The sequence below is a fragment of the Amblyomma maculatum genome, chromosome 4 (assembly GCF_055883805.1).
Source record: "Amblyomma maculatum isolate TAMU_Amacu chromosome 4, ASM5588380v1, whole genome shotgun sequence".
Classification (NCBI taxonomy): domain Eukaryota; kingdom Metazoa; phylum Arthropoda; class Arachnida; order Ixodida; family Ixodidae; genus Amblyomma; species Amblyomma maculatum.
Window position 1 is genome coordinate 10,217,009 of NC_139347.1, and position 27,300 is coordinate 10,244,308.

Consider the following 27,300-nt stretch of genomic DNA (forward strand, 5'->3'; position numbering starts at 1 on the left):
ATGCTAAACATGGTCATTTATCAGGTCAAGAGACTGTAGGCAGGAGGCTGGCAAGCTGTTCCAATCACTGATGGTGTGCGGAAAGAAAGAGTGTTAAAATAAGCTAGTCTTAGCAAAGTACGGGATTAGAGAAAGAGAGTGGGAGTGTCGGGTTTGTCTGGCGTTTGATAGTATCAGTGGAAGCACCAGTGAAACCACGAGTGAAGTGCCACCACATAGTTATGTTTGACATGTTGTTACATAACTCCAGAGGCAGTTTATAGCCACATTGTAGCGGTCCGTCCCCCATTTTTTAATCATTAGCGTGCCATGGATTCTGTCCAGGATAATGAAAGTGCAGTATTGCAGCGATGATGCCACCTAAATATACAGTCCACGAAGCGTGCCAGGAATGCGACTAAACCGAGGACCACAAAAGAAAGCGAAGTATGCACATGAGCAGAGAGAGTTTGGAATGGTCCTTTGAGACGCCCAACCTAGTAGATGCTTATGAAATCCAGCAGGCGCCTGTGAAATGCCAAAACAGGATTCTCACTCCAGGTCCCTTGGCTGCTAAGGCCAACAGCTTTCACTGATCAATGCACCATGTCAGTAAGTCTAATTCAACTAGTTAATTTTTTGTCCTACAGATGTATGGCAGCCAGTCTCACAGATGCGGTGCGATGTCGCACATAAGCAGTATGCTGCCCCAAGATGCATATGCCAGAAAGGAACATACCATAAGGTATCTTGAGTTTCCCAGAGACATACAGCCCCGGAAAGCGTCACTGAGGATGATTTCTCACCAAGGGTTGTTGAGAAAAGAAAGCAAGAGCCAAGTGACAGGCCTTACTATGCTCCTTACACTTTAGAAACTAGGACAATAAAAAAGATGAAAATTGGGCTCCTGCTTTCGACTCTGTTGCCTTAATCATTGATATAACTGCATGCCTTTGCACTTTTCTGAAATTTGTAGCATAAATGCACACAACTTTATTTTATTAAAGAAACACACAGACTTGGACAAGAACAAAGCAAGAGAAAACAGCAGTGTTAGCCTCCAGGGAGTGATAAATCAAGAGAAATGCTTACAAGACCTACTCATGTGGCTTTTCTAAATAGAAAAAAATGCCGACACAAATGCAGACTTCGTAAAAAACTTGTTACCCAGACCAACTAGTCTGATACATTTATTGAGGAGATCATAGAGCACAATTTTATATACGTGTGTGTGTTCCTTGTAGGTTGTCACAAAGCTTGTGACCATTGTTCACAAAGAATGTGGAGCAGTGTGATACTTGCATGGGAAAGCTAAATTGCTGCTGCAGAAGACAAAATTAGTGAAACTGTAGTAGCAAGCAATTCTGCAAGTTTAGTAATACAGCACATTACTCAGTCACTGCAGTGTAGAGAAATCTATCATAAATTACACCTTTAAAAATTTTGCACACCTTTCAATGCATCTGTATAGTTACATTCCACACTGCACCAAAAAGAAATGAAAGTGTCTAGAGGCAATAAAAAAATGTGTGCTAACATTGCCACTTACAAGCTTTTGCGTTAATAATTTACTTCTGTTGAGGTGCTGCAGCACATCAGTTCCAATGAAATAAAACACACTATGTCTTGTATAGTTCATATGAAATAAGTCATGCAGTACTACAGACCAAATGTATACGATAAAGCCCTAATGTACAGGACATGAAGATGACGCAAGACATATATCTATTAAGTATTCAATAATTGAAAGCGCGATAAACAGGATTATCTTTAACGCAGAATCAAGAATACTTTGCAGCTACGATTGTGACATACTTCTCGCAGCGACATGCTGCCTTCCGGTGTCGTGGCAGTGTACACAACACTGCTTTGAAACTATCCTTTGCCAGCCATAAAATGTGCAGTGCTTTTATCAAAACACTATAATCACTCATTTAAAATAAAAGTACAGTTGGTTTTCACCATGCCTTCAGCATGCCACACGAGGACTGCCACTAGATCTGAGCTAAGTTGCAGCCACTGCAAGACAGCATGGAAAACTAATAGAGGAGATTTAAGGCCACTTTCAAGAAAACATTACGTTCACCTCGTCAAGGTCTTGTTGCACAGTGCACCTGCCAACAGCGCTATCGCTGTCAGCAGGTGCACTGGGCAACAAGACCATCAGTGCTCCAAGAATGCTGTTAGGCGACACACTTGCAGGAACACTTTGTGCACAATTGTAGTTCACTGTGTAATGTGACTTTCGTATACTGTTACACAAAATTTTCAAAGGGATAATGCGGCGTTGAATACTGCGAATAATTCAAAACATCTGGCTTTGATATACTATCCGAGCTCAGCTGCACATATGAAGCAGTTAAGCCTGTTACACACACATAATATATTATCTTATTTTTCTTGACTTCCCTCACTACTTTACTAAGCAAATACGCACTGCTCTGGGCTTAAAAGAAAAGCAGGACATTGGGAAAAAACACTTTTTGGCTGTGATAGTAGAAAGAAGGCGATGATACAGAGCAACATTTTGAAAGGAACTTCCTAATGTGCGCAGCAGCAACTGCCACATATATGAAGCTTTGCCACAATACATGGAAGAAAAGCCACAGAAAAGCCTTAAATAGCTCCCAAGTGGGCCTGTTTCTCTGTAACAGGCGAGATAGAAACAATGGGACAATGTCATCCGAGTGCAAAAATACAAAACAGATCACACTTGCACCTTCACACTTTTAAATGGTATTGAGGCACATGGCACACAGTTCCATTTCTTTCCTTTGGTTGTAATGTCAGCTTGTGGCTTTGGCATTCTATCTTCCATGAGCCATTCACAGCAGTCTGTTAGACGCATCAGTCATATCTAGATGGCACCATTTGCTAGTCACACATCTCGTGATGGCTGCAGGAACCAGAGCTGCCAAGACTTGGCCCAAGCACAGATGATGGCAACAGAACAGCTCACAGAGGTCACCAAGAGAGGCAAAAATGGCATTTTGTTGGCGAGGGGTGTCAGGGGATGCACAATCTCCCCATACACAACCACAACCACTCCCAAGAGAGACAGGCCGACTTGCTCAACCCATGTCAGCAATGCCTCAGGGTGCTTCCTGCAAGCAGTGTCAGGTTAAGTGAGCCACAATCCACACTTCAACTAGAAATGCAGTACATCTGCAGTTGTATGCAGGTATATCAAAATAAGGGAATTTTGAGTACTAATCAAACATGTTTGTTATTCGATTGGTATTAATGTTTGACAAACTGATATTCAAAACTTTTCGCATATTTGAAAATTACCAAGCGCACCAAAAATTTTTGAATTTACTGCAGTTTTTCTACACTGCAAGCTTCACTGCAATGTTTGACTGCATGGACTGTGCAGTGAAGCATCCTCAAAATGCGATGGGGCCTTAGAGGGACACACCCGAATTTGCTATCGAAATCTAATAAACAACATTTCGTGACATTGTTGCCGCATATCCAGCAGCAAAAAATCGAATTATTGCTGAGATATTGCGATAACAAGTAGATTTTTTTTTTTTGTTCCCGCCGGTAGAATTCAAACTGCTTCCACCTTCGAAAACACCACAGAAGCATCCTCAAAATGCGGCAGGACAGTTTGTAAAGGCTGCTACTGCTTCTCACTACGGAAAGGAAATTTCCTTTCCAGAATGCATTCTGGTAAATTAACCAGATGTGATCAAATTAGCTCACATTTTCGACCTCCTTAAAGGTCAAATAAACGAATTCCACTGTGTATATATATATATATTATATGTAGACTTGATCAATGGCAGTGGTGCCTTGGCGATTGCAAATGAGGTCCGAAAAATCGAGCACTCAGTCGCTATCCATCCGAAATTTCAAGTGCTCACATTAATCAGTTATATGGAGCATACAGCAGTACCATGAAAAAGTCAATAATTGAGCATGTACGAAAAATAAGGATTCAGAATTTTCAGTCGCTGACTGTACAAGGAAGCAGCCCTTAGGCAGTAAGGATTTCTCATACAAGGAGTACACAATGATTGATGTTATTTTCTGTATTTCAAAAAGTGGGTAGACATCACAAAGCTGACAACGCCTAGGAAGTCAACAATGAACATAAACTGTCCATGATTACAGTAATGACATGAAGTTTTAATGCAATGCCTTCAACGCTATTCCAGTGCAAGATAGGGATGTAAGTGCAACACTTGCGGGTAGACTGCAACAGCGTTAGTTACCTGGAAACTTCTGTTGACGGAAATCGCCGTCTTGGCCTGATTTCATTCCCGTGTAGCTTGCCAAGGGTGCACACAGCATACACCACATGCAGCAGCACCAGAAGCACTTTTGCAGGCATTTCTGCAACATGAAGGTTATTAATCAGGCATCACAAGACATTCTGTAAAGTACCTCCACAGTGAGACAGATACAAAAATTATATACAAAACAGAACACACACCACTCAGCTTATGTGCAGTCACCCATGTGAACAACTGATGTAGTTTGTATTGCAAGATAACAGGTAACGCCTAACACTCTTAGTACGTATATAGTGTGTAATGAAAATGGCCACACATCGGCACTGGTAGCCTACACCTACCTGCTGCCTGGAAGAACAAAGGGAAGAGAGAGGCGTGGCCAGCTGCTGAGAGTATCACATACACAGCTGCATCAGCAGAGCTGCACAGGGCTAACGGGCTGCAAGTAGAAAGTATTCCGATTTGTCAGCGGGTGCCCACAGAATGAAGAAAGCTTGCAAATGGGAAAATGACTCCTGCACACTGAAGCCTGGACCTAACCAGAATAATTTGTCCATCAAGATAATGATATCTCTAGACAATTAAGAAAGTAGTGAACACGAAAAATTGTCTAGAATGATCTTCATCCATGCGAAATCTGTGAAACTAAGCGTTTCTAGTATATAATATATAACTGAAGTTCACCCACTGCATACTACATATTTAATTACTTCATTGCAGCTCATTGTTGCCAAGACAAACCGTGCTAAGATAACCGGGGGTACAAATCTGAGGACCAAAACTGTCCTGGAGGTTCCAGAAAGACACCCGAAACCGTTTTCCATGCATTAGAAGTAATGATTTGTGATTTCATTTTATATTGAGCACTGGTTATCTGCCGTTACACCTCAAACATCTTTGGGACTAATTTCAATTCCTACCAAGGAAGAGGAGGGAACAACTTTATTTAACGCATTACTAAGCATCAAGAATGTCCTGTGTCAGTGTTACCAAAGCCAACCAATGTCAGTGGACACCCTTTACAGCAGGCCCCCCCTTCAAGAAGATCTGTTCATCTTATCAGAATTCCATCTTAAGAGAAAAGCTTCTCAAAAAAGATATGCGATCATGACAGATGTGCCTTATGTATATACAGTCACACCCACTCAGTGCCATGCAAATATCATTGTTATAACCGAATTATGCCAGAGAAAAAACAACGAAGAAAACATTATAAACTACACATTTAATGAGGACAAGATAGCTTAAAATTTTTATTTCATAGCGGGAAGAAACCCGTAATCTGTAAGCATTGTCTGTTTCAGGGCAATCTGGCCGACATCTTTCTGCAGGGCATCCAACTACTGAACATAGTGCAGTGAAGCTTCTTAGCAAAAACAAAGTCCCACAGGGAGCCGATCATTCTCAAAGCCTCCTGGTGAAACGCAACCTGCAAAGGTTCAGGTTCGTCGTCATCGCTACTCTCACCGTCCTCCATGCCAGTGACTGCTGCGATGATAGCCTTGTCTGTCAGCTCTTCATCTGTTGCGACTGTATTGTTGGCATGTAAAAATTCCTAAAGTCCTGACGCATCGCCGTCACTACCGCTGAATGTGGACTAAAGTTCGGTGATCACTGTGTCGGAAGGAGGTTCGCGACCTTTTGCGTCGCCGGCATCCACAGCGAAGCCCAAATTCCTGAAGCAGTTCATGATGGTGGAGGAACTTACTTCCACCCGTGCTCCAAAAATGAACTGCACTGCCATCAGAAGTGAGATCTGCAAGTCTGGCGCCGGTTAGCGTTCTCGCACAGAAATATCAAGGTTCAGTGCGAGCCTGCTCAGAACACGTCTGCAATACAGTGCCTTGAAGCAATTAATCACACCTGCATCCATAGGAGACAGTGATGTTAGGTGGCATAAAAAAAATTTCCACATGCGAGAGCTTCAGAGAATTTTGTTACACAGTGCAATTATCGAGCCCTAATGTCACCTTCCTGCCTTCACACTGCATCTGCTGATCAAACTCGACCAGATACTCGTGGAAAAGTTCCATGTTTTCCTATTATGACAGTGGAGAACTGGTATCCTCGTGGCACAATGAAAACAGCGGGGATTCTTGGATTTCCCTATGATGAAGGCGGGGCACTTGTTAGCTGCCGTTCATGCTGGTTAGCACACAAAAAAATAGTCACACGCAATTTGCTTTGCTTGCTGCCCTTACAGGGATTGCCTTTGACAGCGTGCATCTTTAACGGTAGCATCTGGAAAAACAGCCGTCTTGTCCCCATTGTAAAAGTCCCCGGTCCACGTATGCTCCTCGGATGCAGGGCAGTGTTTCCTCAAGGCAATTCTGTCTAGCGTTGACCTCAAGCGATTCTGCCTTGCCCACGACTGCTTAGTAGACGATTCTATGTCTCTCCTTGAACCGTTAAATCTAACCACCACCAGGCTGGAAATCAGTGTTGCGAAGGAGGTATGTGAAGTTCTTCGCCTTCTCTGTTAAAATCAGTCCACTAATCGGCAGGTTCACTGCACAGGCATTCAAGAACCACTGGTAGAGCACAGAGCACCTGTTCTACATCTTTGTAAGCCCCGTGTCGAACCCTTTTTAGGTCGCCGTCCATTGCATGGTCAGCACTGGCATCGCTTTCGTTCTGAATCTTGAGTATGTTGCGGATGATTGTCGATACTGTTGGTTGCAACAGGCCGCACCAAGTTGCACACTTTATGCCGTTCTCGAGCTCACATACAATGTTCCGCTAACTTTTAGTGGTGTTCCAGCATCCTTCGTTGCTGTTCATGGAAAATCCAGGGCCAACAAGATCGTGGCAACGGTGATGGCACACTAGGAGAACCACGTTAGAAAGACACGTGCACAAACGCTGCTGCACGCCTGCCACAAAATATGTGCAACTGCGAAGTGTGGGCCTGGACAAAGCAAATAGGGGAGGATAGTGCAGCGCACTCTCAGAAAGGACTGCTCTACCATGCAGAGGCAGAACGTACGCGAGTTGCCTGGGCCACGGGCAGTCTTGAGGGGAGTGCTCAAAGCTCTCCTTCAGAACAGCCGTGCCTAGCAGCACCTTACACCTTCCATCCTCCTCCACGTGAGGAAACGCACCGTCTTCCCCCATGTCTCTGCGGCACGCAAGCTCCCCCGGCAAACCGACCAACTCATTGGCTCGAAGCACTCTGTTCCAATATCTTTTCTTTTCTTTTTTTAGTGTCGCTGCATCGGCATTATCGGCGTCTTTGTGTACGCGCGCACTTTTGTGGTCACCGCATTTCCGCATTTTTGTTGACTTTCAGTGACCATATTTGATTGTTATAACTGATGATATAATATGAAACCATTGTAATAAGCAGTTTATTTTACCATGGAACACATGAAAAACCTGACAGTGCAGCGGCTGCCCATTGTTATATCCAATGTATTGTTAAATCCGATATTGTTATAAGTGGGTTTGACTGTATGTTACTTGTATGTACTAAAAATAAAATAGCCTTCCAGTGAGATTGCTGAGTGTCGTGTTGTGTTGGATTTTATGGCACATAGGCAGCTGAGACCTTTCAGTGAGAGCCCAATTGCGAATAGAGCCTTTATTGCATTACGCATTAAGCAAGCTGAAGACGAAAATGCCATTCGTCTAGTTGTATTTTCCCCCAGTTTTTATATATATGTCCTGCTCTGAACAGATGCCCAAAAGGGCAGCCATGCCTCTCTAGACACAAGGAAACCACAAGCTCTTGCGAAGCATTCTAAAGTGTTACTTGACAACATTTCACACTTGGTTATGCAAGGAATGCATAAGCTCATCACAAGCATTCCACACTAGTACTTATTCCATACTCAACTGTGTTAAATTGGTTAAAATTTTTTTTTAGTCTGTATGTGACACATGGAAGTTGAGGACAACGCAGACAGCTAGGAAACGAAAAATGGTAGGTGTAAGGTTAAAAGTTAGGAAGCGTGCAGAGTAGGTCAAGGAACAAACTCGAATTAACAAACTCGTACAGAGGAGGTGGCACTTTGGAGGGTTACAGTTGGGGTGGCCCTAACACTGGCAGTGATTTGAAAGTGACCTCAATTTCGAGATTGGTATCCACACCCTGGATGCCCCGTCTGCAAGTCCATAAATATAGAAGCTGACATCCATCACCTGCTGTGGGAATGTCCAGCGATCAAGCTGGCCCGGATCAGGCACCTGGTGGCAGCTGGCCTCTCCCCCCATAATCCGCAGTCATATGCTGCTTGGACGCAGGGACCACGTCATCGTTCACTCCAAGACTTCATTGCATCAGCCAACCTTTTTTAATTTATTTGACCGCACCCTTCATCCTTCATAACATTCTTTTTATGCCCTGAGGCAATAAACATAGCAAAAAAAAACAAAAACTTCAGTTAATGACATTCTAGCCGAAGTCAAAAAGATGTGGGTATGGGCAGGGTATGTATGCGAAGGGTCGCTAACTGATGGTCGCTAAGGGTAACAAACTGGATTTCAAGGGAAGGCAAGCATAGTCGGACTTGGCAGAAAACTAGGTGGGCAGATGAGGTTAAGAAATTTGCAAGGATCAAGTAAATGCAGCTAGCACAGGACTAGGTTATTTGGAGGAATACGGGAGAAGTATTTGCCCTGCAGTTGGCATAGTCTGGTTGATGACGATGATGTGACACGTGTGATATGGAAACTGACTCCACCAGTGCTAGCACAATGGTGCCCCACAATTTCTGCACTGGCTTCCCCTCAAGAAAGCACGCTCCTGCAAGACAGCTTCTCTGTAGTGTTTAGCGTAAGTGCAAATAACTTATCATGAAGGGGTGTGTTTTATTGTGCAGAAGCAATACATATCCATTTTTTCCTTTTTGCCTCAACGGTTCCGCGTGGATGCCTTACGAGTGTAATTGCATAGGGTCCCATGGTTTGCAGTTGCTGAGAAAGTTTGACTGAACCACAATAAAAGCTGAACAGCTTGCCCTAAGTGAATTTTTTTTTTACATCAAGTCCTACATAAAACCAACCAAATGGTCTCTCAGTATACCCCTTATCTGAGAATTCATCCTAATCGAGTTCATCGTAATGGGACCCTACTTATATATATATAACGAAAAAGTAGTGTGTGATATTTTGTTCTAGAAGAAGGTACCACAAATTCAATTTATGGAGCTAACCCTTATGTTAAACAGCAACATAACTGAATTTGAAACCATTCACTCGGATGTTTGAGGGGTTGTAGACGAATACTATTTACATTCTAAAATTTAAATGGACTGCAGATGCAAGAAGTTGCTATTGGTTTTCAGAAGTAATAGATTTTTCACGAGACATATGATACTTAAGATCTATTTATTTTACTGTCCTTTGAGCAACTGAACAGAAGCATGGGCCTTTACATAATCTACCCCTTTTCACAATATCATCGCAAAATCATGCATGAAAATCTTAACTAATATCGAAACAATCCCAGACAAATGCTAAAGGTAAACTTCCATGGAAGAGATTTCTAAGTGAGCTCCACAACCATCTCATGCTCCGATTAGTTAAAGGTGTAAAAAATTGCTCACGTGGCCAACAGCACAGGCATGAGCACAGCCTTTTCATGAACGTGCCAGCCAAACAGGAAAGCACTGAGACTGCACAAAACCAAGGCACGAACCAGCAACCAGGGTTCCTGAGGCCTCTTCCATAGGCCCCACAGGGCAGGCTGCAATGGACGACAAAGGTCATCAAATGACCAGTCACTGGTCTGATACACAAATGGCAGAGAGGAAAACTGGGGCATGCGCAACAGCCCACCAAGGCTGTATTATGAACATCATCATCTTTCACCAACGTGCCTCATACACAAGGCTCGTAAACTGAGAAAATTTCTAGGTCATGACAGTTCTGAAATTGTGCGGTGTCGTACAGAGGCACTGCCTGTGGAAGTTGACAGTCTGTCTTCCCACTTTCTATAAAGTTAAAAACAAAGTGCACCAGAGAAAAGTTCACAAGCAGTGACACACACACCATTTGGAAGATGACCGTCAGAACGAAAGTACATGCTGGTGGCACACTGGGCAACAGCACGAAATGAGTGTCCTGCACAAGCCCAGATGTTGGGGAAGCCACGGCTGCAGACTCCTGAGGCACAATATCTGCACAGTAGATGTCAACTTAGGCACCTGTAAAACTATCAACATTCGACCAAGTTAAGTGGCTTTCTGACTGGTTGCACACTTGTGACGCAATGGACATCGTATTCAAGTTAGCGGTAATATTTTTGTAAAATGTGCATGCACTGTCAAGAGTTTACAATGGGATAAAGTTTTCTTGCACTCAGGATCCATTGCCTGAGATCAATTGGTGCAATATGTAATTTGCATTCTGACGATTGGGCTGCATAGATGAATTCCATGCTGCATGCAAACACTGCAATATTAATTTTATTCCCAATTACATTACATTCCATAAACCTTTCACTATAAGCACATGAACATATTGCCAGCCATCTATTACTCCTCCCTGCGTCTATACTAGGACCTTTCTGTGTACTGTATGCACGACACAAACAGCATTTCAATGGCAGTTCTGAAACACAAGAGGCAATGCTAAACCAGTGCATGCCTCTGATTAGGTACCACAATGAGTAAGAGAAGAACAGTTTGCATCTTTAGACGTCATCATGTGCATTAATTTTGTACACTGCTGTTGATGTTGCCAAAGATAAGTACAATTTCATTGTGGAATCCATTCAGAATCATATCGAGCATTTCACAGTCAGTGATTATAATAGGCACTCCAGTGGGACAAACATGATGTCATTGCTTTCTCTTTCATCTTCACGCTGTACTAATCTAATGCACCTACTAAACAAAGTACATTACATCTCTGCCACTTTTCCAACTATACCACACTCCCACACACCCATCAAAGTTTTGTAGCCTTGTTTAGATGCACAAATTCATTTATCAGCATTGCGACATATTATACAGTCGAACCCGGATATATTGAATTTTGGTTATATCGAACTCACGGAATAGCCCCTTGAAAATCCCATGTAAGAGTATAGGAAAGCTGCATCATATATCGAACTCAATTTCACCCGTTGTTCGATATATTGAACTCCGCACCACGCACTGGAAACTGTGCCTTTCCCAAAGACGATCGCATCAGCTTCGGCCGTTTGCCGCGTGACGTTTTCGAGCCACGTGCGGAAGGAATGAGAGGGGACAGTTCGGCTAGGGCAGAGGCACGCCCATTCCCCAAAGGCGCGCGCATTTGCGGTTATCGTTTCCCGCGCGCCAGCACGTGACGTTTGCAAGCCATGTGCGTGAATGAACCAGAGAGAACCGGTGGGAACGTGAGGGGGAAAAACACGATAGAGCGAAGTGCCCATTCTTTTGCCGGCTATCTCTCTCCTTCCTCTTTCCTGGCCTTTGTTCCCAGTAGCAAGCGTTACGCGTACGCCAAGCCAGCTCAGCCCGTTTTCAGACAGAACGTCGGACGCTTTCTGCAGCGTGTGTTGCGAACCCTGTGCACGCGGCGGCAGACGTGGCTATGGCGCCTGCAGAAGTTAAGAAGCGGCAGATCTATCTTTTTTTTTTTTTTTTGTGAGACGTCTATTTTTATCGTCGTGCTGTACGCGCGGCGTAGCGTAAGATATGGTGTTATGAAGCTGCTTTTTTTTTTTTTTTTTTTTGCGGGAGTCGTTTATCCTTGCATGTATGAATAAATGAAAGCACGCGGTTAGCTGCGATCATGACATCGACTTTTATCATTTTTCGCTTCAAACAGCATTTGCAGCTATACTGTATCACGCTTTCCAATGAATTTGTGACAGTGGAATACGCCCGCCCCAAGCGCGGCGTGATAAATCAAACCAGGCTTGTGCAATCAAGCCATCACGGGCAGTCTGCCAAGTTCCCTCCCCGCTGCCCCAGAAGCTATCAAAAGATAAACACGCCTCGACGCAAGCGCTGCGAAGCATCTTGGCACGCTGCCAAGAAATGAGCTGTGGATGAGACAACTGAAACGGAGTGCGACATGCAAGCGAAAACGAAAACGCACAGAAACCTTGTTTTGAGCTGCTGGAACCGCAGAGGGACGCAGTTCCAACAAGTTGGAAATTTTTTGCTCTGTCGCTGTCAGACCGCTTAATCGCTTGCGTGTGAGCGAGCTGGCCTTAACGCATTTTTTTCTCCAAATTCTCCAGTGCAAAAGTGGAGGGTGGGCTCATTATGCGAGTGAGTTGATTACGCGATAAATACGGTATCGTTTTTTCGCATCGTAAGTGCCGTCCCAAGCCAATTTCTGTACATCGAATTATCAATATACCGAACTATTTCGTGATCCCCTTCGAGTTCGATATATCCGGGTTCGACTGTATAACACTATAGAATGGTCCTCCTGATCATTCTATTAATATTCATGACTCACCAACTTTTAAAAGGAAAATTATTGACATATTTTGCTAATCTTTATCTACAGTGTTTTTATTTTCTTCATTTCCTATTTGCTATTTAAAAAATAATGAGCACAAACATAAAATTTTGTACTCTATATTTTACAATGCCAGTACCATATCATTTTCACTAGTTCCATAGTTTCAGTTGGTCACATGCTTCTACTAAATTTTTCCCCTGGTTTGCCTGCTCCATCGTGCAGTGCTCCAAAACAATAAAGCTCATTAAACACTTGTATACCTGAATACTAATATTAAAGAAAGAAGTCAACAAATAGGTGCTCAAAATATTGTACACAGCACTCCATTTTCCAGTTATGAGTATGTAATCGGTAGAGTTTCCCACTATCCACAGCTGCCCTTTCTATACAGCAAGAATAAGCAAGACTATAATGTATTCTCACTCATGCACTCAAGAACATTAATGATTCCTGTTGCCTTGCTGCAACCTGCAACTCCCACAGAATTGTCGCACTTGCCACACTCGCATAAGCTGGCATGCGATGCCATAAAAGTCCGCAGCAGGCATCCTTCCTGACCTGTCAGTGCCAGCATTCTGTCCGCAGCAGCGTACAGCGCCCACCAGTTGGGAGCCCAGTAGGCGTGGCAGAGGCCTCTCTTGAAAGGAAACAGCCGCCTAAGCAGCTGTGCCAAATGGTCCTGCAATAGAGTATTTCTGATCTCAGATAAGCTAGCTCTTCCATAAAATAACAGTTATGCATTCAGTGAATGGGAGCCAAAGTGCTCCTGCTGCGCTGTGGAGTAGACACAAAGAATTCATTTTTCCACTGCACAGGCTGAACACTTCAAGCCATGCAACACTGTAATTATGTCCGCAGAGTAGTGACAAAAGCTAATGCCAAAAGAGCGAGATCATGCATGTAAAAGAATAACACAAGCTTCTTTTTTCAAACATGTTTAAGGACAAGCTGTCTGAAAAATTCATGACACGTGGGCGCAGCTTCTAAATACTGCATGGAGCCATAATTAAATGGATACTAAGAACAAACTTATGTCGGCTTATATCTATTACGTACTACCACATTCGAATAGTAAACCCTCTACTTTCGCAGACAAAATTGGGAAAGGCCACAAATGAAACATGCGTACCACCACCGCAGGCCATTTTCAAAAGTAGACTGCATGAATACTCTTTTCTAACAGAGACCTCTGAGGCTAGGCCAGAATGCCTACCTCTGCCACCCAGCAACCACAGAGTCTGTAACAATCTTGACACCGTCATTCGCGCCACAAGTGTGGGTCGAGTGGTGGAGAATGCTATGGTATATATTGGGTTTTGTGCCGTAGTGGACAGTGTGCGGGGATTCATAATCCCCTGCCCCGTTAGAACGGCCGCGCATAATTAACACACATAATTATGCGCGCTGTTGGCAAGGGCCGCGAGGAGAGGGCACACTGGCCACCGCTCCCAACCTCCTGGTATTCTCGCTGTGACACCGCACGGGTTTCCTTCTCTCTTCCTGGTCTACTTGGGACACCTCCTCTCCCCGACTTGAGGCGAGGAGCGCGTCTGTCGCAACTCCCTGGGCGTCTTTTGACGGTAGAGCGTGCACGCACACATTTACATTTTCTGTCAGGGAGACCGCCGCCTTCACCCTCTTCTCCTAGTGCCGCATGCACTTACCGCCGCGGGCCGTGAGCACGAAGCCGTGCCATGTGAGCAGACTACCTCTCACCTCCTTGCGCGCGCTTCCTCATTAGGTGGTTTTATTTTACCCCCGTACACGAGCGGGGCGTTCACTCGCTACGGTGGTTGTTATTAAGTGCTATTCTCTTGCCGTGTACTCGAGCACAATAAACTGTTCGAGTATGTAACTCGGTGTTTGTCCCCTCTGGCTCGAACCCGCCGCAGTAGCGACTTCTCGCACCGCGGGTTGGGGGTCACAGCTCTGTCTGTTAGGGCTGCATGTCGGGGCTAGAAGGCGACTGTAGCGTCTAGCTTCCCCCCCCCCCCTCGGTGGCACATTCTTGTGAGAATTAATCCCCATAACGGCTCCAAATAATTTCAACTGCCTTGGATTTTTTAACGTGCACTGCCATCAAACAGCACAAAAGTGCCTTGCAAAGCATGGCTACCACGGCAGAGATCAAACTGTGCCACCAGGATCAGCAGTCAAACGCTCTAGCGAGAGAGCCCCAGCAGCATCTTGACAAATCAGTATACATCTTTTGCTGCCAAACAAATGTTAACACAGCCAGAAAAGGCCAAACAATCAAAATTTACTAAGAGCAAAATCTCCAGTGTCCTTTTAGTATTGTACCTTAGTGCCTCAACCATTGTTCATTTCGGCTGACATAACGACTGAAAATGACTAGATACTCCCACATCATATTCCAGTGAACCACTATATGCCCTGTACTCATCTCTATATGACCCATGACGCTAAAATAGAGCATTTTTGATGTTACCAGCTGCCTGCAACAGCAACAAACATCTTCTAATCTTTATTCCGTTAGAGCTCATTCTAAAAGCCATTGAACTAGGCTGCCACTGGCAAATGTTAGCCCTTGTTTCACAGAGATTATCCAACAGCCATTAGCAAGCAGTGATAAACACTCAGCGAGAGAAAGCATAGTGAATACCTTGCTCAAGAATGGCCACAGTGAAACACCAAAGACTAGCAGCACAGTTCCACCCAGACTGAAGAAACGAATGGGCTGGAACCTCCACAGCAAAGATTTAGGAGCTGCACAAATGCATTTGCAGACACTGCATAAACAACCACAAGCAATACGGACATACACAGCATGATTTGGTTTGGTTTGGTTTGGTTTATGGGGTTTAACTTCCCAAAGCGACTGAAGCAATGAGAGATGCCGTAGTGGAGAGCTCCAGAAAATTTGACCACCAGGGGGTTCTTTAATGTGCACTGACATCGCGCAGCACACAGGCGCCTTTGGTTTTCGCCTCCATCAAAAAGCGGCCGCCGCGGCCGGGATTCAATCCAGCATCCTTGGACACAGCAGTCAAACACCCTAACCACTGCACAACCATGGCGGGAACAGCACAATTTCAGTGCAGATACCTGCGCATGCTGCTACCAAGATCAAACAAGGGCAAGGTCATGCAGAATGCAAACCTGAGGTACATTTTCCCTTGCTATACACATTCTTATAACATTTTAGTAAATGTGTTACCACTAAGGGACATCTGGCTTTGAGCAGTTGCACTATCGATAATACTTTTTTTGACCAAATTATTAAAAATTTCATGCACATCAGCATTGATCATTAAAATTAGCAACCATTATTTCATTTCATGTCAAAATCATGGTCTATGCAACATTTCACAAACAATGCTTACCCTTGCCACTGGGCTCAGAAAAGCAGTAGTTTCGCAGCAGGTATACAAAAAATACTGGTGCCACATAAAGGTAGATGTGCTTCAGATTCAACAGCACAGTGAACCACAGGGCGGCCTCAATGCAGCGACCCTGAAAAGGAGCAGGCATGCAGGCTTTTACTACAATAGTGTGCTTTAGCAAGCACTGAACTCTGCTTGAGTAAGCAAGTGACTGAAGCATTAAACAAATGCACCGTGAATGACAGATTAAAGATAGTGGGTGGAGAAGGAGGTTCGATAGCATTCATAAAGCAAATCCATTCCTCTCATGCCATGCATCAAAAAGGTTCTCAAATAAATTTTCATGTTACAGATTCTTCAAACATGACTTACTTCATGAACCTTTTGTTACGAGTCTGACAGAGCACAAATTAAAATAAATCACACCAAAAGTATAAAGGGCTGATGAAGATACAAAAAATGCAAAGACAAGGGGCAAGAACAGAAAAGAGCACAAATCAGCCTCCTCAAGATTATCATCATCATCATCAGCCTGACTATACCCACTGCAGGGCGAAGGCCTCTCCCATATTTCTCCAATTAACCCGGTTCTGTGCTAGCTGCATCCACTTGACCCCTGCGAACTTCTCAACCTCATCCGCCCACCTAACTTTCTGCCGCCCCCTGCTACGCTTTCCTTCCCTTGGAATCCAATTTGTTACCCTAAGCAACCATCGGTTATCCTCTCTTTGCACTACATGTCCTGCCCATGCCCATTTCTTCTTCTTAATTTCCACTAGAATGTCGGTAACTTGAGTTATTTCTCTGACCCACTCTGCACGCTTCCTATCTCTCAATGTTACCCCTACCATTTTTCGTTACATAGCCCTCTGAGTTGTCCTCAACTTAAGTAGAACCCTCTTGGTTAGCCTCCATGTTTCAGCCCCACAGGTGAGTACAGGTAAGATGCAACTATTTTATACTTTCCTCTTGAGCGATACCGGTAAGCTGCTAGTAATAATCTGCGAGTGCTTGCCAAATGCGCTCCATCCCAATCTTATTCTTCTTGTTATTTCCTTTTTATGGTCCGGATCTGCGGTGACTACCTGTCCTAAGTAGACATATTCGCCTACTACTTCCAGTACTTCGCTACCTAATGTAAACTGCTGCTTCTTCCCGAGGTTGTTGAACATTACCTTAGTCTTCTGCATATTGATTTTCAAGTCTACCTTTCTACTTTTCCTGTCTAGGTCATCAATCATTATTTGCAGTTCATCCCCCGAGTTGCTTAGCAAGGCAATGTCATCAGCTAATCGCAGATTACTGAGGTATTCTCCATCTACCTTTACCCCTAACTGCTCCCATTCCAAGTCTCCGAATACTTCCTCTAAGCAAGCTGTGAATAGTACTGGGGAGATCGTGTCTCCTTGCCTAACACCTTTCTTTATGGGAATTTTGTTACTTTCTTTATGCAGAAATATGGTTGCTGTCAGCCACTATATATATCTTCCAGCACTTTCATGTATGGCTCGTCTACCCCCTGATTTCGAAATGCCTGCATCACCACCGAGGTTTCAACTGAGTCAAATGCTTTTTCGTAATCAATGAATGCTATGTATAAGGGCTTGTTATATTTCGAGCATTTTTCTATCCCCTGGTTGATGGTATGAATATGATTGATAGTAGAGTACCGTTTCCGAAAACCTGCTTGATCCTTTGCTTGATTGAAGTCTAAGGTTGTCCTGATTCTATTAGAGATTACCTTAGTAAATACCTTATACGTAACAGACAGTAAGCTGATTGGTCTGTAATTTTTAAGGTCCTTAGAGTCCCCATTCTTATGAATGAGGATAATGTTTGCATTCTTGTTCCGGTACCGTCGATGACACCAGGCACTGCGTATACAGGGTGGCCAGTTTTTCTAGCATGATATACCCCCGTCCTTCAATAAATCTGTAGTTATCTGGTCCTCTCCAGCTGATTTACTTTTTTTCATAGTTTCTAATGCTTTCTTGACCTCGTCCTTCGTCACTGGTAGAACGTCGGACTGTTTTTCCCTACCGCCAATCTCATTACGGTCCTGACTACTTTGGCTACTGTAGAGATCAGTATGAAACTCCTCAGCTACTTTGACTATCTTGTCCATACTCGTGATGACGTTGCCCGCCTTGTCCCTTATCGCATACATCTGGTTTTTGCCTATGCCCAATTTCTTTTTTACCGCTTTAAGGCTTCCCCCATTGTTTGCAGCATGCTCAATTTTCTCCATGTTATACTTCCTTATATCAGCCACCTTGCGCTTATTGATTAGTCCTCAAGATATCCATCCTCTTATCTCAGAGCCATTTTTAAGGAGGCCAAAGGTATTATCACCCAGATGGTTAAGCGTTATCTCTATGATATCTGTGTTTCAGAGAAATGAAATGTACAGACTAAATATACTGACAAGAATAGTGGAAGTGCATGATATATGAATCATAATACTGCATAACAGAGGTTAGGACAAATGTAACATGCACTCCCACATTAATGCATGAAGAGGCTGCAAGAACAACTCATCATAGCTAATGAAATGGGATCATTTAAGTCTACATTAGCAATGGAAACATCACTTACAATACTGACAGTGCCGTATCAGAGTGTTAATAATTTTTCATAGCAGATGTGACAACGCGTGCTTGGGTATGAGTTATAAGTTTATAACTGTATTTATATTCAAGCACAAAATGAAAGTAGGGCACATCGTGTGAGTGAAAACACCAATTAAAGGATAAAACAGCCTATTAAACACCTGTCCAAAACTGCTCCTTTATTAGCATTACCACATTCCTCGAAAGCTTTTAAAGTTCTGAAGTTATTTTTTCTGTGGCCCGATTTGTGACTCATAGTTACTAAGTGGTAAAATGGGATAGTGACGGACTCTACATTCAGTTAAGGGAGGCTGACAGTTACTTTAAAAGTATAATTTTGATGGCACAATTCCAGTTATGATTTTTGGGATGATATGAATTTGTGTCATTCACACACACTGAAGCCCATTTTGTACATTGTACAGAATTACAGATGTTCTGAACACTCACCAGCATCACTACAATGCTATGAATGTGCGAGCTGCAACAGCATCTTTGATCACAGTAAGTGTAGTCCGCACAGACACCTTTTTAATGCTGAGGTATCACTACCTGCATTCTTAGATTTCGTCAAGGTGGCTGCGAAGCCTTCTTCAATCAACCGCTCAAAAGAAAAAAGCTTGATGGCGGTAAGTTTTGAACCAGGCTGAGGTGAAGAGATCAGCTTTGCTGGCCACTGAATTAGACCACTGCCCCACCTCAGTAGACAGTTTCTTCACATGCTAAGCTGCCAGTATTTAACGTTGTGCTTCAGATGTCACAGTCTTCATCTTCTCTAACAGAGTAGCACTAATGACCTTAAGTATAGGTTTTCTTGATTCTAATAAAAGCTAAAAGTACCCATTAAATACTACGCTAAACACGGCAAAGCCTCCTTCATCCCAATTAAATCCAGAAGCACCCATTAAATACTTAGCTTATTGTATCTCATAATGCAGCCTTCATTTTCCCTGCATTTGTTTGCCCTTTAGCTTAATGAAGGCTTAGAATCTAGTGGCCTCGATGTCTTGGGGCTTACCTGGAAGAGACGTGCCACGGAAAGAAGGAGTATCCCATGAAGAAAGCCATTGTACTGGAAGTGCACGTGGTCGACAAGCAGTAGTCCAGGATTCCAAAGAAACAGCATTGATAGCACGGTGGTCTTGTCCAACCAAGGGTCGTCCTTCCGGCCAGAGGAATAGGCTTCCTTCGTAGGTGACACCAGCCCTTGCCATCTGCAGCCGTCAAACATGCTGTTACAGTTGTAACTTCTCTCTCTCTCACACACACACACACACGCATACACATGTATATATCTACACATATATAGTATATATATACCATATATAATTTTTCTGAGGATTAAGTGCCTCTCTCATAAAGCAACTTGCAATTCGCACAATGGACAGGTGGGGCCCATGCATTTTCGCTACATTCACACAGACAGTAATGTGAACAAAACCTCGACTACCCAAACCATATATTTTGATGGCAGGACACTTGCCAAAGACAGTTCAAACTATTTTTACGCAATATTATGCTAATATTACTTGCACTGTGCTGAGTGAACTACACACTCAGCGGGAGCTGTGCGCAATGTGCATTTTATGCAGCTGTATACACTGTACACGACTCCGCCCAATTTTCATCACAACAGGTAAGTGCCTTACATGCTTTGTGCCAGTCCATTCGAACCACTGATGTCACTGTGCAACACTTTACTCGCACTATGTCACCTCCCCTAAGATTGTCGAAGCTCTCCCTTCTTGCAGAGAATCCATCTAACCCACCTGCCCCGTGCCAATGTGGTCATAAAATGAGTGATGCAACCACACAGTGCAAAGCGTACGTTGCCAAGTCCTCCCTTCCCCTTACGAAAATCCCATTGTGGTTGTTGCATGGTCAGTGAAGCAAGTATGTGAGGCGAACCATCAACCATTATGTAACCTGTGAGCCTGCTCCGCTGTGAGCACAGCAGCACCATCCAACACTGCCTCCAATGGAGCACAATGAGAAACAGTGCCCATGAGGTTGCATGTAACTCTGTGGCAAGGATACAGGCATCAGTGCTACCTGAAAGAGTGCAGCACCTCTCAGCCATTTGCATGTAGACGTAAAGTAGCAATTTATTTAGATGAGTTATAGTATGAGATAGTTATAGCATGCCTTCACACAGCTTATTTTCCATGAGGCTCTTCAAACTGCACATTTTTATTTAATATACAGTAAAACCTCGTTACAACAGACACTCAAGGGACCCAAAAAGATGTCTCTTGTAACCAAGGTCTCTTGTAACCAAAGAATTCCTACTAACCCGTATGTGCGGCAGTTTAGATTGCCTTAATTAATTTTGTTCCATATCAGTGTCCCGTTGCACTATTCCAGGAACCAAGAAGGAGTGCCTCCTCTTGACTGGAAAGTCAGAATGTCCTTATTCAGCCACTGTCATTACAATCCTGTGTGACTGAAACAATAAGGACATTTTGACTTCCCAGTCAAGAGGAGGCCCTTCTTCTCAGTTCCTGACATATTGCAACAAAAAAAGGACACTGATATGGAACAGAATTTAGTTAAGGGAATCTAAACTGCCGGAAACTAAAATAGAGATGCCGGAAAAGAGTAGATTGTAACCGTCCATGGAACGAGCCTTTGTAAGCCGTAAGAAACGGGCGTGGAACAAAAACTAGAAGACGCCGGCCACAAGCGTGCCATCGGGACCTGCGTTAGAGCCAGTGCCAGACTTGCTAGATGTTGTTGTTGTGGCTGTAGGAAGAAGGAAAAGAAAATGCACGGGCCTGCTACTGGCTCTGTACCTCCACCGCCTCATGCGGACAGACGAGAAACTAGAGAAGAGAGAAAAAGAAGAGGGAGAGAAAGACGCTCAGCGTAACAACAGCCGTCGTCCACCCCCGAAGCAGTGGCAAAGTGCAATGATGGCCTACAAAGATAAAAATTCGGTGGAGCAAGCGGCGTCGACCTACGTGCCAGCCCCGTAGGGCCAGGAACAGCCACCCTTCACCTCCTCCTCTTTGTTAGATGTGCAGGGAACATCAACCACGCTGCCCAAAGACGACACCGCGGGTTCAAATTATAGCGCGAATTGCATCTCAGATCACGGTACTCTTTGAGTTGAAGTCACCGCCGCGTACTACTTTATGGAGTGGTCGGCGCAGTCCGTTCGGTCGGGAAAGTCCGCGAACCAACGAGAGTTTTACCTCGGCGTTAGCGCGGAATGAGATGCCGGTACAGAGTTCGTGATTGTGGACATTAAAGTGTTAAGCAATTTTATCGTGCACACGAAACGCGGAAACTGCGGTGAGATCGCGAAGACGTGAGCGGTCAACCGCTGGAGGGTCGCAACGGATCTCAACTGTAGCTAAGCTCGCCGATCGCTTTTGCGCTGGCCACTGCCCGCTGCCGGCGCGATTATTCCTGCATTTTTTTCGTGTACTACTCTCCACATATTTTACTGAGTACCCAACTTACGTACATATTGATTCTCCTATTGTGGCAGCTCAGCCATGCGCTGGCGTCAAAATAATATATTGCGCCTCACCTTGGGGCGCGGCCGCAGTAGGAGCCGCGCGGTCAGCGCACATGCACACATGCACGCACGCACGCACACACACAAAATTTGCATGAATAACAATACTTGCTGTGCGCCAGCTTAAAATGAAAATGCACTGCAGAATATATCGTGTCATTTTCCCTGACTTCGCGAAATTTTTGGTGGTTTTCCTGACATTTCCCCCATTTTTCCCGATGCATGAAATTTCTCTGACAATTCCCGGTTTTCCCGCCTTTCCCGGTTGCTAGACACCCCGAGTTAACTAACAAACTTTATTCAAATTTGCACACTGATATCAAAAGAGCAGCCAGAAGCAATAACATTTTAAGTCATCTGAGCCTTCCCTCCTTATTTTGAACATAGGTTTGGTTTTTGTTTATGAGGTTGAATGTCCCAGAGCAACTCAGGATATGAGGGAAACTGCAGTGGAGGGCTTCAGAAATTTCGACCACCTGGAGTTTTTTAACGTGCGCTGACACTGCACAGCAAACAGGCGCCACGTTTCTCCCCCAAGCAGCTAAAATAGAGGTTCTATAGCTTTAAGAATCAGTAGCAAAGAAACAGTCCAAGATGAATCATGCTGACATATTAGAATTAGACTACACTTGCTATTGCATTTTAAAAACCTTGTAAGCATTATAATTCTTGCAAGAAGCTAGGTCACACATGTTCTGTAATCTACAAGGCACATCAGCACTCTTCTCTAAAAAATCTAAGATATAATCAGTAATTGTTCATAGCCATCTTATATTTAAATTGTGGGGCTGTTATATTTCCTATATGTGGGACTATTTGGAATTTTGCAAAAATATGGATTGTGGATTTCAACCTTTTCAATCTAGAGAGAATATACTGCAACACTCTTTCATGAACTTCACATTATGAAATCCATAGTTGCATTAAGTTACAAAACAGCATGTGCTGTTGAAATTCAGTCAAGTAATAACACACTTTCCTCTGCCATCTTTATACACTAAAGAGCACAAGCAAAGAACTATAACTGTAACATTCCAACTTGTCACAAAGGTGAGTGCTAGCATGTGCTTGTTGAAAAATAGAAAACATTCGCTCTCAACAGTGGTAAAAGAAGGCATAATTTTTCTTTGTCAGTAAAGGATCTCATTAAAGGAGTTCTGCGACATAATTTGTGCACATTGTTTTGCCTGTTTGTTGCAACTGTTGAGCTATTGTGATGTTACTACCATTGGTCGTAACGTGCATATTCGGCATTTAATAATTTACTTTGCTCAAGAAGCAAAATCGTACTGATGGTGTCGACACATAGGGGTGGTTCTCTGCAGCGTATATGACGTCAACAGGTGTGCGCTTGACAATTGAATAAATAGCAAATACACTGCATATTGTGTCCTTAGGAAAAATTTGTCAGGTTGTTGTATTCTATATTAAAGGGACAGAACACTGCCCAAAATATGTCATGAGATTATGGTGGAAATGAAAAGATCTTTCCTCATATAGTACACATCGAGCACTACAATATCGAAGAAAAGAGACTTTATAATTTTAATTTGCCATTGAAAATCACATAAAAACAACTGAGGCGCTATCTGGCGGAGAAACCCTATACCCTATAACTTTCGGTGTAGTCCCCCACGTGACTACATGTCAGCAAAATATTGCCGATTATCGCAAGTGTACACTTCTTTTCTCTTCTGGGAGTGCTTGTCATAATTCATTATATTTTGCGCTCTCTCCACTGCGTCCTTAAATAAAAACCACCCCTCCTTTTGCATCGTGAAAGGCATACTTTCGAGTTTTGCCACTAGATGGCGCCACAGTGTTTGGAATTCCGTGAATGAAGCAATGATAGTACCCAGTAAAATTTTCGTCGATGAGGCGTACGTTATTGTTCCGTAACAGCCTTGAGTGTGAAACTGAAAAGGGCGTTACTCTAAGCAAAAAAAAAAAAGTCGAATTACTGCCTGGAGAGTGAAATTTATATTTATTTTCGGTACATCTTTTTTGTTGACCACCAGACATCATTGCAGTCGCTGCTCATGGTTTCCAGCATAGGACTACATAAAAACGGGCGCATGCTCTGATCGAAAAATTCTCAAAATTTTCTAGTGTTTCTACCAAAACAGTTATGGAATCGAACACTTTAGACATCAATCTTCCCATTGCGCCGAAAAAAGACAGACCTAAATTCCAGTGCTCTGTCCCTTTAAGTAAATGAATTCAACATGTTTGCTTACACAAAGGCACTGCGGAGCAAGTGACACAAAAAGTACCAACAGAGGCGCTGGTTACTACTTTGCATCACAGCTTTCACTGCTTAGAATTCAACGACCTTGCTATTGTAGGATGCCTGCAGATAGAGAGAAAGGCGCGGTCAAGGCGCAAGCTCACGAGAAAAGCACAATAGTTGGGGGTGCATGGTGAAAAAGGAATGTCTCCTTCCTCTGCCTGCTCCTGGTCTCTGTTCCTCACTATATTTCTGCGAGGCACCACGGAACAGATCTCTTCCAAGTTTAGCAAAAATGTGTTATGGCGACTGGGAAACCGTGAGAAGACATCTTCCGCAACATTGTAGTACAGTAGTTGTAGTGACGTGCTCATGTAGGCTGTTTCAATTGGTGCAGCATGTGTCGTGATTGGGCGAGTGAAATGGGAAAGCAAAAGGCCGGGAAAATTGAGTTGAGGGCAATTTTTGGTTTACTTATATTTTGAAAATTAATTCCTTAATAACTGTGGCTCTAGTGCACTAATTTCTGTAATTCTTTTTGATTCGGTAACTGTGTGACATTAATAATTCATCTAAAGCATAGCAGACAAACGTGGCAGAGCCCCTTTAACAAAAAACACTCATTTTCTTTATGAAATGTACTGCTATGTTAAAAAGTATGCTATTTTGTTGTAATAGAATACTGTGAAAACTTTTACTTCGCTCAGCATGACATTTTTTTATTATTGAGATATTTGCAAAGAACATCCCCTCTTGGTTATTAATTTGGTTAGTTGGTCACATATCAGTTGATGCTTATTCCAGTTGACTGCTAGCTTTTGTGCAGCCTGATCCATGCAAAGACGCACACATTTTACACTTCTTTGTTATACCTCTGCCACACGAACACTTCCTATCCTCACCGAACTCGATCTGCATTGAGGATGTCAAGAAGGACTGAAGCATCCGGTACTACACAGGCGTTTTCAATGAGCATTGAGAAATTTCCTTCATGTGTGCTAGGTGACGCTCTTCTGCCGACAGCTAAAGCACGGTGGTCTGTCGTTTGCCGTTGGTCGCAATGAGTCTAAAAAAGAAATGCGAGATTGGGGGTAATGACTGCGCGATTTCAGAGTACACGGCAGCATTTCGCTTTTGAAGCGTCAGGTAGCTGCAGTTTCTCTTTAGCTTCACAGTTCCTGCGCCGACGTGACGCCATCTTTACAAGCGGTGGACCGTGGTGTAGAGATTATAAAATTTTACTATAAACAAGCTTAAAGCTCTAAGAATGTCTAACAATGTTTTAAAGATGTTCTATTATGCCTTTTAATACATTAATATGTTATTTGCCGTTCTATCGCACTTATTTGTTTTCAAATTTGGGCGCTTGCTGATGACAAGGATGTCGACGACCGCTTTCGAGTGTGCTTTAAATCTCAAGAGCGATTGAGGTAAGTCAAGCAGGCTTGAGCTCGACTGCACTTGCTCGACTGCACTTGAAAGTTGCCGCGTGACAATCTCGATCTGCATCGAGTTGAATGCAGATTGAGTTCAATGAGGATCGAAAGTGTTCGTATAACAGGGGTACTACTGCTACCTAGGTAAATTATTTTGTGCAGTTATACTGCATGAGCCCCTTCGTCCCCCGTATGTACTAAATGCATGTTTTAAAGTAAATAATTTGCGTTAAGGCTCGTATGCAAACGTTAGAGCACCCATACTTAGTAGGAAAAAACAAAGGCTGGCATTCCGTAACGTTTTTGGCCATAATGATGGATGTAGTTCTGAAGCAGGTGGCACAAAAGAACTGAAATATAGCCTATTGTTTTCTTTCTTCTCCTTCGTACTTCGAAATTAATCTGCAGTCCTCTACTATGAAGAACCACCCTTCTTCCTTTTAGTTCCTCCTCCGTACCCTCTCTCAGGACGGGGTCGGTTCTTATGTTTGCCGCGAGAGACTCTCTACGTAAAAAAACCCTAGAGTTACTGTATATGCTACCAAAGGTATACAGTAACTCTACAACGCTCCATCTCACTACCAAATAATTGTACGAGCGCGAACATCAAACTAGAAAAGGCAGTTTGGCATGAAAGGACGCAATGGAAAGTGCACTTACACCCAAACAGCATAAACGAGAACCAGGTCGGATGCAATGACTGTGAGCCTTTGAAAGTAGATGGTCAATGAGCTAGCATAGTTGAGGTTCTCCAGCTTCAACATACCGGGATCCACGAACTTTGCGGCAAGCGATAACAAGTATTCAAACCATGCGAAAAACGGCGGGTAATCCAATGTCCATTCAGACGTTATCTGAAAAAAAAAAAAAAATAAAAATAAAAAAAATAAAATAAAAGTACGTTATTCGTAATTATTGTCTCACTTAAGGAAAGACGGAATTTGTTAAAATTTTCAGGTAAAAGCATTATTCAGCATAAACTCAGGCGGGACTAGATAGTACACTTAAACATATCGCTGAAGAAGTGCATGTTAAAAAAGAGAGCGAAAAAAAAGAAAAAAAGACTGGAAGGAAAGTTCGAATACCTCGAAATACCACTTCGACGTGGGTAGGGAGTGAGTGATTGCCAGCCAGTTTCGGTGCACCTCGAAGTCAGTGGATCGACTGAAATAGTATTTTGGAAGTCATTTTTAAGAATCACCTGCAAATAGGTTAGCGTGTGGTTTCGAAAACCGAGTGCAGATATATTATACGCGAGCGCCGGCAAAAGAATTTTAGCAATATTTCCACAGCGCTCGTTGGGCAATTGGAATCAGCTCGCTGGTACTTACTAAGCAGTGATGAACAGCAGCTTGATGCAGGTCACTGAGATAGCGATACTCAGGAAATTAGACATAGCCGCTGAGTGCGACAGCTTTGCTTAACTAGCTAAACGGCTAAACGCTGCACACGTGTTCCCAGCTGTGCAGACAACAAATTTACGCAAGTTGCGAAAATCCCCCTAGCTTGGTCCTTGGTGACTATGAGAAACCAAG

At 43.4% G+C, this 27,300-nt stretch overlaps 1 protein-coding gene across 1 annotated transcript; it reads right to left on the reverse strand.

Annotated features, from left to right (window-relative positions):
* Window positions 1-1,089: 1,089 nt before the first annotated feature.
* xit (ALG6/ALG8 family glucosyltransferase xit) lies at window positions 1,090-27,300 on the reverse strand. Its single transcript, XM_084600728.1, has 12 exons — window positions 27,097-27,300; window positions 26,851-26,929; window positions 26,426-26,619; window positions 19,598-19,793; window positions 15,971-16,100; window positions 15,250-15,353; window positions 13,185-13,305; window positions 10,212-10,339; window positions 9,767-9,906; window positions 4,562-4,659; window positions 4,200-4,320; window positions 1,090-3,083 (listed from the first exon to the last, which is right to left on the reverse strand). The coding sequence occupies exons 1-12, from the start codon at window positions 27,159-27,161 to the stop codon at window positions 2,858-2,860; spliced, it is 1,602 nt and encodes a 533-aa protein (XP_084456854.1). The 5' UTR covers window positions 27,162-27,300; the 3' UTR covers window positions 1,090-2,857.

What these genes read in the sequence shown, in the direction of transcription:
- xit (XM_084600728.1), bottom strand. Translation starts at nt 27,161, where the DNA reads ATGTCTAATTTCCTGAGTATCGCTATCTCAGTGACCTGCATCAAGCTG. An exon ending in ATGCCTGTGCTGTTGGCCAC is followed by an intron (nt 4,660 to 9,766) that starts GTGAGCAATTTT and finishes TTCTACTTGCAG; the next exon opens with CCCGTTAGCCCTGTGCAGCT. An exon ending in CCGTCAACAGAAGTTTCCAG is followed by an intron (nt 3,084 to 4,199) that starts GTAACTAACGCT and finishes CACTGCTTGCAG; the next exon opens with GAAGCACCCTGAGGCATTGC.